At 44.7% G+C, this 12,733-nt stretch overlaps 1 protein-coding gene across 1 annotated transcript; it reads right to left on the reverse strand.

Moving 5' to 3' along the window:
* Positions 1 to 5,693: 5,693 nt before the first annotated feature.
* gc2 (guanylyl cyclase 2) lies at positions 5,694 to 10,142 on the reverse strand. The gene is made up of 19 exons (XM_028405687.1): positions 10,081 to 10,142; positions 9,696 to 9,997; positions 9,474 to 9,605; positions 9,154 to 9,257; positions 8,955 to 9,073; positions 8,782 to 8,866; positions 8,605 to 8,701; positions 8,395 to 8,517; positions 8,026 to 8,106; positions 7,739 to 7,915; positions 7,506 to 7,662; positions 7,283 to 7,432; positions 7,025 to 7,173; positions 6,785 to 6,948; positions 6,512 to 6,704; positions 6,258 to 6,432; positions 6,075 to 6,173; positions 5,908 to 6,002; positions 5,694 to 5,815 (listed from the first exon to the last, which is right to left on the reverse strand). The coding sequence occupies exons 1-19, from the start codon at positions 10,094 to 10,096 to the stop codon at positions 5,726 to 5,728; spliced, it is 2,508 nt and encodes an 835-aa protein (XP_028261488.1). The 5' UTR covers positions 10,097 to 10,142; the 3' UTR covers positions 5,694 to 5,725.
* Between the last annotated feature and the right edge of the window lie 2,591 nt (positions 10,143 to 12,733).

The raw sequence follows: 12,733 nt of genomic DNA on the forward strand, positions 1-12,733 counted from the left end.
CAACACATGACCCTCCGCGTCACCAGGCGAACGGGAGGCACAAAGAGGCAGACACGGGCTCTGATTGGCCCTTTGCGTTGACTGACACTTGCTGACAAGGCTCTCGACCAATCGATGCTAGATATTAGGGCTATGCGTCAATAGCTCTAGCCAATCGCGTCGCAGAAAGTCTCCAGAAGCTACAGAAGTGGGCGGTGACTCTGTGGACTTATCTGGGAACGGCCGTTAGGTTGTTCAGCGGCGGTTTGGATGGAGAACACCGATCCTGGACCCGCAGGTCCTGGGTCAACTTCTGCAGTTTTATTATTTATTTCAGGCTTTGTGTACGTCAAACCAGCATTTTATTTTATTTTATTTTATTTTATTTTATTTTATTTTATTTTATATGAAGTACATGTTTAGTTGTTTAATATAAAAAGAATTGTGTTTACAAATATAAATTATTATAAATATATAATAATAATAATAATAATATATTTATAATAATTTATATTTGTAAACACGGTTTTATTTATTAGTTATTATTTATTTTATACTATTTATTTATTTATTTTATTATTATTATTATTATTATTATTATTATTATTATTATTATTATTATAAATAAAATATTTTCCCATATCATTAAAATAAATAAAAATAATCATATCAATATGAAATACAAAACAAAGTGAATGCAAAAAAATCTGCTTCACAGACACTTAAAAACTGAACTCTGTGTTCGCCGACACTGCTGAGAACGCCACCCTCGGCTTTCTGAGCCCTTACTACACTTTGCATGCAACAGTTTGCTGGACGCTTTTATCGGAACACCTTTCAGCATGATGAGCGGGATCATGTGTGGTGCAGCTGGCCCCGGTGGGAATCGTACCCTTTGCTCTAAGTGGGACCACCTGTCTGCCTCTGAATGCATCCCCTTAAATGAGCTGAAATATCATTGGCACCTCTGTCCAGGCATGCTGTGGGTAAAATGCTACAGAAGATGACACAAGCCCTCAGAAACATGATGTCCTATTGAGGATCAGTAAAGGATTTTTCTCTTCAACGTTGATTGCCATCATCATAACGTCATGTTTGTCATTACAAAGATCGTGTGTTTGTACAGAGACTCATCCTTTAATTCATCCAGACTTTCTTCGACCAGCCTGTTTCCTGTCCCCCCTCTCTTTGACCTCTTAACCCTCTCACTACCCACAGCGTTCTGATGATGATGTCACACAATGGCAGCTAGCTTCCAGACGAGGTGACGGGCAACCCAACTCTTCCCGGGGGGGAAAGATCAGCTGCTTTTCAACGGAAGGCTGGTTCTGCTAATCTGATGGCAGCCTAAGCTCCATCACCCTTTCATGCTGCTTCCAGCCACTTACCTGCCAAAATAAAAAGCTAAAAATTAACTTTTTATGATTAAAATATGAAGAAAACAAGCTTGTTCAGGGAGAATTCTGCAGGAGTGTGCTACAAAAGTCTTATTTTTTAACCTTAATGATGCAACTTCTGCTTCTTGCATCAGGAAACTTTACTTATTTTTAACACAAACAACCTATTTTTAAATGTCTAATAACCTTTGTTGCACAATTACATCATGTATACTTTGTCTGCTCTATTTTTACCACTTAATTGGCAGCATTAAAGATAATACATAAGTAAATAAATCTGCCCCATTTTATGGTCATACTTGTGCATCCATAAAAATCATGAACATCATTTTGCATATGAACAAACACATCCGTGATTGTGTTGCTGCTTGTGTTGTTAAATGAGCTCCACACTTCCCGCTCCACTGACAGTTACCATGACGTGGCGCCCTCTGCTGGTCGCTGCAGCAAATCCTCCTCTGCTGCTATTGTACTGGCAACAAAGGAGCAGAGCCAACAAAGCTGAAACACACACACACACACAGAGGAAGCACAAAGGAGCACATTCTTCCCTTTGTTACAGACTCTTGGCCTGTTTTGTTTTTTTTGTTGTTTTTTTCACAACAAGCACAGTTGATGTTGTTGACGTTGTGGTTTGAACTGACACACAGACTCTTTATAATCTGGAAACAAATAGTTCAAATCTGCACCTTCAATCCTGCATGTTTTAATATGAGGTACATCTCTCAGATCTCTCTTTTTTATGAATTTCCTGCACTCAAAGCACCTAAATATAAACAGCTTGTAACATTGCACTGTTAAAAAATGTACAAAACTGTCCAACACAAGGTCATGTGGACATGAAAAATGTGTTTATTTTCCATATTTTTGTAAATTATACGTTATTTTTTATTTTATTTTGCTTTAAGTGAGTTTTTTTGTAAGTTCTCTTTTGATTTTTCCACATTTTTAGAGTTTAGTTGTTTTTGTCCACAGTAGATCGTAAACAAGTTCGTAAGGATCATAAAGACGTTTAATGTTATTTATTTTAGTTGAAGAAGACGGAATACGTTTGCGTCTGACAGGCCCACTCAAAGAACAGTTTGATGTTGCTTAGCTTAGCATGTTAGCATGCTAACATTTGCTAATTAGCTAACACACAGTATGAGCTGATGGCAGCATTAAAGGCTGGTTTTAAAATATTCATGATTTCACGGTAACTTGTGACAGCTGTGAGGCTGCAGATTATCATATCACAGCTCCGTATCAGAGGATTTACACGGCGGTTTGTTTAGGGGGAAGAGAGCGACTCATATAGATTACACAGTGGTGACATATGAATATTATGAATAAAGGGTAGTATGGATCGGACAGATTAGAGGAAATGGAGATGGTGAGATTAGGCCCGGATTAAATGACGTGAACACGATCCAAAGCTCAGACTGGTCTCTGTGGCTTCCATCGCAGCATAGATAAAGAAACATGATCAGTGAGGAGAGAACAGTGTCTCCTTCTTCTGAGGAAGGAAGGAAGGAGAGGAAGATCTTCAGAATAGTCATATTTAGGTGTTTCTTTACTTCTGCTGCTCCTCTTATTACTTTCTTACTTCTTCCTCTTCCTCATCTTCACCTTTCCCACCTCTTCTTCATCTTGATTCTCTTAAAACAACAAAAATGACGTCATAACTGCAGAATTATTATCAAACTATTATTCTGACTTGTGGCTCTCTAAACTGTAATTAAACTAAATCAGATGATTTCAAACGGGAACAAATGTCCTCTGTGTGTGTGTGTGTGTGTGTGTGTGTGTGTGTGTGTGCGCGCGCTGTTGAATCAGTTGAAACATTTCAAACACACTCACACACTCAGTGGGGATCAGCAGGGATAATCCTCCTGAGCATCCAGGACACCATCTGCGTCTTAAATATACCCCCCACCCCCCCCCCCCCCCCCCACCCCTTTTTTTAACCCTCTGTTGAACCACCAGAGGGCGCTGTGGTCCTATTGAACACACTGACGACAAGATCGACTGCTCACAAGCACCAAAAACTTTATTGCAGAGTGTGACAGGCAGGTTTGGATTGAAGTGCCATGCTGTGAATAGATCCCGATCATTCCGGGACTCAACCTCTCTCTCAGGCGTTCCATCCATTTTATAAACAAACATCAGGGGTGATTGATAAGTTCGTGGCCTAAGGTAGAAAAAGATGCATGTGACTATTTATTCTGTCTAAATATAATCAAACATCAGTGTTTAGTCCTCGTGTTTTTCTGCTTTACAGATGTCTCAGTTGGATGGAGACACAGGGAGGTGAAGGAGGAGGAAGTGACTGGTGGAGATTAGCTCCACTCCTCTGCTGCTGACAGGCGGTTTCTGCAGATCCCTGCTTTGCTGAGTCACCACTTGTCGGCCTCTATACATAGTTCCACACCAGCTCAAGCTTCTAATACACACACACACACACATGGTGACACTTTTACTAGCGTTCCTCCTGTTGACCTTTTCCTCCTGTGGTGTCAGGATGAGTTCACGGTTCATTCCGTCAGTGGTGCGACAGCATGACGTTGTCGTCTTCTTCCGGGGTGAAGAGCTGCGTCACGACTCGGACGTGGGAGATCTTCTTCACCGCCTTGTGAAAAACCTGCTTCATGTCCTTGGACTCGCCGGTGGTGATGCTGGGGCGTGTACTGAGAGGAGAAGGAACGAGAAAGAAAAGACGGAAAATTAAGGCGAGATGGGAAATAAAAAAAAAAAACATGACAGATCAGCAGTTCTTAATTTAGATGAGAAAATCAGTACCACCCTTATATGTGTACAACAACTACAATGTGAGAACCAGGATTAGCTTAGCTTAGCTTTCAAAAGTCAGTAAATCAATAAAAACGGTTCCTGATGTATTCATGCATAGATATACAGAGCAGCATTAATCCTTATCTACAGAACCCCTGAACTACTTCAAAAACCCTCTGAACCCCAAAACCTGCCAAGGGGTCTGAGATCTTTGGTTTTATTGTTGAATAAACTAAAATGTTAGTCAAATTAGCATTAAAAGAATGTTAATTTTGTCTGGATTTGTGCTGTTTCTGTGGAGGTGCATGAACAACACCATGCTGGGGTTCAGAGGGTTAACAGGGGCGGTAAACAAGTGACTAGCTTCATCTATAGAGTCAACAGACATCTTCAATCACAACATCACATGTAACAGCTCTGTATGACTTCTGACTGCAAACAGAACATTTCAAAACAAAGTTCGGACAACCACCCGCTCGAGACAGCAGCGAGCGGACGACAAATTTTATTTAAAAAAAACTTGTAAAGTAGAAGAACTGAGTTTTTGTCAGTGACAGAAAAAAGATGGAAAAAGTCCCCACATCCCTCTGAAGCACCTGAGCGGTCTTCAGATGTCGCTGCTGTTGGTTGCGTTCACTTTTTTAACCGCATTCAAAATGGAGGAACCGTTAGCTAGTTAACCTGCAACAAGGAACTACTCGTCAGTGAAGGGTTAAAGTGCAACAGCAGAAATGTCTTCACCACTCCGAGGACAAAGTATCCGATGGGTGGAATGAAGAGCTGTTGCACCCGACCCTCCTTCCTGACCAGCTGCTTCTTGTTGTGGCCGAGATTTCCCTCCTAAACTTTGAACGGGTTGGGCTCAAGACACGACTGAATGCTAACAAACGGCAGCGACGCCCTGAGACGGTTCGTCCCCGAGCTCTGTTTGATAAAGAACGAGTCTGGTTGCCGACCAAGCCAGTAATGTTATACATTTTTTTATAATGCATAACATTACCTCAGTTTTTCTTCTTTGCAAGTTGTTCCTGTTGTTGTTTCTCGGCTTTCCGTTTCTTGTACTGGGCTATCTCGGCCATCTGCAGCCCGTGGGCCATTTGCCTGTTGAGACGAAGCGAACAGCATGATCACAGCACACACACACACACACACAAAGGCTCAGACTTTTGTTTCTTTGTAAAGGCCTGAGGTGGATTTGGAGTTGTAGCCGATGCAGAGGTCCACAGAAGATGATGTGGGTGTCTGTGTCTAGCATGCTAGCCAGTTAGCATTGGGCTTGGAGGGGTTGCGTCTTCAAATAGTCCCACACTAAGAGCAGCATTTCCACATTTTGGAATGGGTTTGGATTCAGTCTCAGGTTTTAGACATCATACACCATCATACTGGCCCTGATGAGGTCTGGAGCTGTATTCTAGTATACGGTATGTCAGCAGCAGGTCAAACTGGATCATAGAGTCTGGGAGATTTAGACCTTCTGTGCACCTAGAATGATCAGTCCTGGACTCATTTTGGTGTGTGGACCAGTGCAGGACTCAGAACAAGAGGGAAACACAGGAGGAGGAGATGCTAGATGCTAATTCCTACCTGGACTTGATTTCTGGAGGAACAGGCAGAGGTTTGGTAAATCCATCTCTCCCTACAAGCCAGTAGGTCTCTTCTATTCCTTTACCCTGAGGAGGAGACAGACAGACAATAAGACGCCATCTTTCCTCTGTGTCTGGACATGATGGTGAAATCTGGATGGACGGCTGAAGGGTCGTACCCGGACTTCAGTCCTGCCTCTCAGCACCACCTTGTATCCAAGATTCAGGTCGTTCAGGAGCTTCACCGTACTCTCGTGGACATGGATCCTGTAGGCTGCAGCAAAAACAAGGATGTGATGGTGATGCCGTTGGTCACATGATCAAACCAACTAGCTCTGTAACTTACGCATCCCGCTGGACTCCATACGGGAGGCGGTGGTGACGGTGTCTCCAAAGAGACAGTAACGAGGCATAGTGAGACCAACCACACCCGCTACACATGAACCTGCCACACACACAAAGTGTTTTCCATCACTACTGAGGACATTATTTGGACCTGGGATCACCTGCTGGTCTCCTAATGTCTCACCTGAGTGCAACCCAATGCGTATCCTGACCGGAACGTCAGGCATGTGTCTCATTTTGAATGTCCCCACGGCACTCAGGATGTCAAGAGACATGTTGGCTATCTCTGCAGCGTGGCGGTTGCCGTTACGGACGGGGATCCCTGACGCCACCATGTACGCATCGCCGATCGTCTCCACCTTACAGCAGAACAGAAGAGAACCATCAACCCTGACGCCCAGGTGAAATTTAACGCTTGAGGCCACAGCAGATCGTCACCTTGTAGACATCATGGTTTCCGATGATGGCGTCGAAGATCGTGTATAGGTCATTGAGTAGGTCGACCACCTCAATGGGTTCACTGTTGGCAGAGATGGTGGTGAAACCGACAATGTCGCTGAAGTAGAGCGTCACGCTGTCAAAGTGTTCTGGTTCAACTGTTCCGCGCGACTTCAAAGATTCTGCCACAGACCTGAAACACAGGAGGTGTGTAAAGGTGTAAAAACCCAGCGTCCTCCACCATTAATGTCTTCATGAGTCTCTGTTGCTTACGGAGGCAACATCTGTGTCAGCAGCTTCTCTGTCTTCTGTTTCTCGATCTCCAGCTCCTCTGTCCGCTCTCTGATCAGCTCCTCCAGGTTGGACGAGTACTGCTCCAGCATCCGGAGCATGGAGTCTATGATGTTGGTCTTCTTCCCTTTGTTGATGTTCTTAAACTGGATGCAAAAACAAAGAGGTGAACATAAAACGTAGATACGGTTGAAAACGCCCGAATCAGCACTACAAGCTGACCTGGTCAAAGATCTCATCAAAGGGTGGCCTCTTCTCTGGCTGCTCGCTCCAGCACTGTTTCATCAGCTGGATGCACTCTAGTGGAGCGTAGTCCGGACTGACCACGGGCCGACACAGAGGAGGAGGTTTACGCAGCTTCTCTATAATATCTAGAATATACAAAAATGAAATGGCAATGAAACTGAAGCGTACCCTTGAGGGTCCACTTGAGGCTGGCTCCAATCTCCCATGTTAAACCCTGATGAGTCGTTGTCTTGCCTGTGTCTGACAGATCCAGCATGCAGAACGGTGGCCCTCTGATCACCACCTCCTGCATGATGATGGCAAAACTGTACACGTCACCAGACGGAGTCCCGTGGAGGCCCGGTTGTCCACTCCTAAGGATCTCTGGAGCCGTCCACAGCAACTCTGGAACAGACAGAAGTGTGAGAGTGCGTATCTGTAGTGACGTCTCCCAAAACATGACGTAAATCTGACTTACCCTCCGCACGTGGTTCGACATAAGGAAACCTCTGAGACTCCAGGATCTCATTGTAACCAAAGTCGGTGATCTTCAGGACGAAACGTCCGTCTACCACACAGTTACGTGACTTCAGACGGGTGTGACAGACCCCACGGTGGTGGAGGTACCTCATACCCTAAAAAGAGGGGACACTGGGTTTAGATTTCACCCTGATGTCACCGCCAGGCTCCTCCCATCCTTCTGCCGTCTACCTTGATAAGATCCAGCAGCAGAGACGACTTGAACATCCAGTCGAGTTTCACGTCTTCGTTCAGCAGCAGGTCCTCCAGGCTGCCACGGGAGCAGAACTCGGTGATGATGGCGAATACGCCACAGTCATGGAAGAAGCCCTGGAAAGGGTTGACGTTCTCGTGACGCATGTCCTTCATCTGGAGACAGAAACAGTTTGATATTTGTGTGTCTTCCACATTTGTATTATGTCTCCAAATACCAACAACACAGTGTCAACTACACACATCTGATTTTTTTTGTCACATACCAGCTCAAATACATCACTGGTTTTGTGTGTGATGTGGCTAAATGTCCCATCAGGAAGTCTCTTCAGCCATGCCCAGTCCCCCTGGTGGAGAGAAACACAAACAGCACTCCCAGTTAACCTTCTTTCTTCACAGCATTAGATTTATGGTTGTGAGGCGGACCCTAGCAGAAGTGAACTGCAGTTCTTTGAGTGTCCAAAGTCAATCCTCATAGACCACAGTGATAAAAAGCAGGATCTGAGGTCCAGCACTTGCCCGTACTGGACCTCAGATCCACTTGTCACTCCACTAACTTGCCTATTTTTAGATTTTAGAGTCGACACTCCCAAGAAACTCCCCCTCACGGGGTTGAACTGTAAGTTTTAAACTACCTCATAAATGACCACATTGGAGTTTTCATAAGTGGCTGGCGTTTGGGTGGAGACAGGTGAGGCGAGGCTGCGTTCAGAGGTGCTCCTCATGCCGCTGGCCGTGCTGTCAGTCAGACTGAGCTTCTGTGGAAAGAAACGTGTTTTTTGTCTGAGAATCAGTTTAGGTGACATTTTGGATCTAATAAATCAGGATGATGGAAGGAGTCTGACCTTGTTGCTGAGAGACGGGTTTATGAACGTGACATCAGCCAGAGTCAGTAAGATCTTGTTTGGACCTTTGACCAATCGAATCTGACTGATGCGTCGCCTAGGCAACAACAGAGATCGGTGACAGTCAGCCCAGCAGAAAAACATGTTTGTTATGATAAATCAGACAACTGTACGGACCTGGTGCAGTAAAGGAAAGTCGTGGCAAACACAGAAGCGCTGATCATCCCAATGAACATGGTGATGGTTGAGACCAGATCCACACCTGTGACAGAGAGGATTCTCATTAGAGCAGGAAGAGCCAGGAACTGTGTTTTCTTGACAGCATTGTTATGTGTGTGTTTGGTCCTCACCGCCTGAGCAGATGACTCCTGGTGTAAACCAACAGGGGGCGTCCTTCCTGGGCCCGTAACCTCGTGGAAAGTGGATGTCTCGCCCAAGGAAGCGCACCATCCCGATCTCCATGTCGACCCTGTCATTATTCAATCCAATCAATGGTTAATGATCTCCTTACCACCAAGTCTAAAGTCCCTGATCTCAGTGGGTATAAACCTGTGCGTTGGCATCAGCTCCCAGTAGTATCCGTCTGTATCCAGTACGATGTAGTCTAGTAGAACTGCTCCAGAGCTGTCGGTTTTGATCGGGTGGCTAAAGCCCTGCAACATACAGAATTATGATTTTTTTTACTCCATTTAGCCCAGTGTTAGCTTGCCTAGGAGGCTCAAAAAGCAAGATTTCTCCTAGGCTTTCCTAAGCATCAACTAGAGGAATCTCAGCACAGAAGCTGCAGTTCCTTTTGGAGTATTGTTCTCCAGATGTTCTGGCAGTCTTCAACACTCAGTGTGACAGATCTGACATAGTCCTCTCAGTACCTGGAATGCGAGGTTGCGGGTTTGTCGCGCCAGGTTTCCACCAGACATCCACTGTCCGGACTCCCGCACATGATGTACTGCATGAGCCATGAACAGCACAGAGTTGTAGATGGTACCAAACAGAGGGGACACCTGCAGAACACACAGACATGTCTCCTCAAGCTGCCTCGGTCATGGGAATGTTAACAGTACAAAAAAAACCTCTTTAGTTCCATGCATCACCTGCTGGGGTTTTAGCGTCCTCGCCACCTCCCCCCTCTCCATGGCCTCCCTGTAGGCATCGTAGAATGACACCTGGGGCGAGTCGATGGTGATAGTCAGAACAGAGTCGTAAGCTCGCAGCAGTTTCCTGTTACTCTTCAGAGCCGGATATGTCACGTTGTGGTAGGGCAGGCTGTAGAGCAGGGTGTCGTAGGGCACAAACACCAGGGAGCCGTCGATCATCTGCATGTCGTAGGCCGTCTCCAAGAGGAGCCTCTGGACCGTACCGCCGATCAGTGCTGAGTGCATGCACAGGACCACAACTGGGACAACACAGAGTTTGTTCATCACTTTTAAAGTGAGTTGATGATCCACATCGACTCCTCTAAGGCAAACCAGAACCCACCTCGTATTTCACTCATCTTACGGAGCTTGGCCAGAGTCCGTCTGATGCCGTGAGGTGTGTTCTCCATAACACTAACCAGTTTGACTGGCATGCCTTGACTTCTTAATGAGTCAGCCACCTTAGTGAGACAGAGACCGATGGATCAGACCAAAGCCAAGGTGGGTAAAGCAAGAAAAGTTTGTACAAACCACCACACTAAAAAGCCTGTCTCGATTTATAAGGTTCTCTAGGTAGAGATTAGAAACCTGTGACTGTTTTTGGTGAGTCAGAATTTCAAACCTTGGTTGCTGTTTCCACCCAGATGTCCTCTGATGAAGAAATGATGCCAACGTGAGCCCACCTAAAGTATCTCATGACACTAAGTAGTGCCGAAGTAGGCCTGGCCATGGAGCGGGCAAATGTTGGGTGGCTCCGAACATCGTCCAACTCGGAGCCAACACAACCCCAGGGAAACAATGCCTGGAAGAGGAAAGATGAGGGGAAGTGGATGAAAGGAAGCAATGAGATTGGCTTTTATGAAAATTGGTTAACCCCTCAAATCTTACTTTGTTCCAGCCTTTGGCCAGCATTGAAGCAGCATCACAGTAGCCTGGGTTGGATGGTCCAATGTACCCAGAGGCTTTGGTGTGGAAGCCCACAAAAGCCTCCAGGGCCTTTGCTGTCTCACATGGCTCCTGAAGAGAGATCAATCAACGATCAATAATCTGAGGTAGCCAAAATAAGCCTTTTGAGACAAAGCAGTGATGTACCTGCAGGACAGAGTAGTCGAACGTTACAGCGTAGGACACTGTGGGGTCTTTGTTGATACGGTTGACGGCGAGCTGTGCTGCCACACTGGGAAGGGCCTTGGCAAAGAGCGGGTCACACCCCCACGGCCCCACCACCCCCACCCGATACCAGGCTGCCTGTAAAGGGCAGGGCAGCAAAGACAGGAAGGCCAGGAGAACCAAGAGCAGGCCACGGATGGATGGACGGACCAGGGGTGAAAGAGGAGGAGAGCAGAGGCATGGAAGTGAGGAGGAGGTGAAGGCACAGCGCTGCGTTCGCATCTCGAAGCTCTCCGCCTCCAGAGCTCAGAGGAAGGTGGGTGAAGACGGTCTGAAGGTGAAGGTGCTGCTTCCCTGAAAGCACATCATAACTTTAGTTTTACAGTCGCTCAATTCAGACCTAAAACACTTTTCATGTGTCTGGCGCCCTCAGACTGTTTTTATGCCTTCATTAACTCCGTCAGCTACAACAGGATTATCAGGTGTGACCCTCATTAACCTGCACTGTATCATAATCCTCATACACAGCTCCCTGTTTTAATAATTATTGAATGTTTCTTACCTGGCATTGATGAGACGGACAGATGACAAATGTCCTACGCCAAATCATCACTTCTCCTGCTGTTTACATCCAAACAGTCACTGCATTGTGAGGACAGAACCTGTAAGGCTAACAGCCCACAGATCCATGTGTGTGTGTGTGTGTGTGTGTGAGACGACCTGGTACAAGTGTGTGTGACCTGCGCTGTCAGATTATATCAAATCCAATCTGCACAGACTTGTGAAGGTGATGCTTAATATTATGATTATCATTAGCCTTTACACGTGTTAGCCGTTAGGGTAACATATCTACATTTACTGCTCTTATTTGTTATTTAAAAAATCACAACAGAAGCAAAAATATGATGTGACCGGACTGGGCTTGGGCCTGTCCATCACAAAACTGGGTCTTGCTGTCTATAAAGCTTAAATGTGCACGATGTTTAAAGGTGCTTTTGCTCTATTCAGTGTTTTACTGCAGGTCATAGATGTCATCTTTATATTAAATATAAATAAACATACAAAACGCATTTATGTAAACGGGGATTTTTTTTTTAATTTAGAAATAATTTTTTTTCTTGTGAATTCAATACATTTTAAATAAATGTAAATAACCAGAATTATAAAATAAGAATGATAGGAACATGAATTATAATAATTGTAAATTAAATATTTCTATTTTGGAAAGCAAAATTAATATTTTATTATCTATTTATATTTAACTTCTTTTTTTTAGTGGTATTTACTTTTTCATGTTGACATTTTTTTATTTTGCTTTTTTTTTTTTTTTTTTTTTAAATTTTGAAATACTTTAATAATCTAATGAGGGAAATTGCTTAAGGCTGCCCAGCAAAGAGCGCCACACACCAGTGAGTGCACTGTAGGCAATGTGGGTATAGTGCCCAAGGACACACAACAATGACTAGGGAGGAGTTGGGATCGAACCACCAACCTTCCGGTTATTGGACAACCCTGCTATACCACTGAGCATTTTACCTTAATATCAATCACCATAGTAACTTAAACCACCATAATGGTGGTAGTAAATAAAAAGGCTGATTTGTTACACGTGTGTATCTTTCCTTTCCTGTCACTAGAGGGCAGCACAACACACACAACCAAGAGTCAATGCACCTGACTCCCATGACACAAACCTGCTGACTGGCGGCCTTTTAGGAAAATACCCAGCCGTTCTTCAGGGGTTAAATGATCTAAAGTTTACTTTTAAAACTGATTCATCAGAAAATGTGAAATAGGAGCAATAAAAAGTATGTAAATAAATAAAAGACCCTGCTGCTCTCACAAAGGAAACAACAGCAGGAGACAGTTCAGATCACGCCATCGAA

The sequence above is a fragment of the Parambassis ranga genome, chromosome 5, assembly GCF_900634625.1.
Source record: "Parambassis ranga chromosome 5, fParRan2.1, whole genome shotgun sequence".
NCBI lineage: Eukaryota > Metazoa > Chordata > Actinopteri > Ambassidae > Parambassis > Parambassis ranga.

Coding starts and splice junctions, on each gene's coding strand:
- gc2 (XM_028405687.1), bottom strand. Junction 8,518..8,604: donor ACCCGTCTCTCAGCAACAAG/GTCAGACTCCTT, acceptor TTCTTTCCACAG/AAGCTCAGTCTGACTGACAG. Junction 6,433..6,511: donor GAAACCATGATGTCTACAAG/GTGACGATCTGC, acceptor TTCTGCTGTAAG/GTGGAGACGATCGGCGATGC.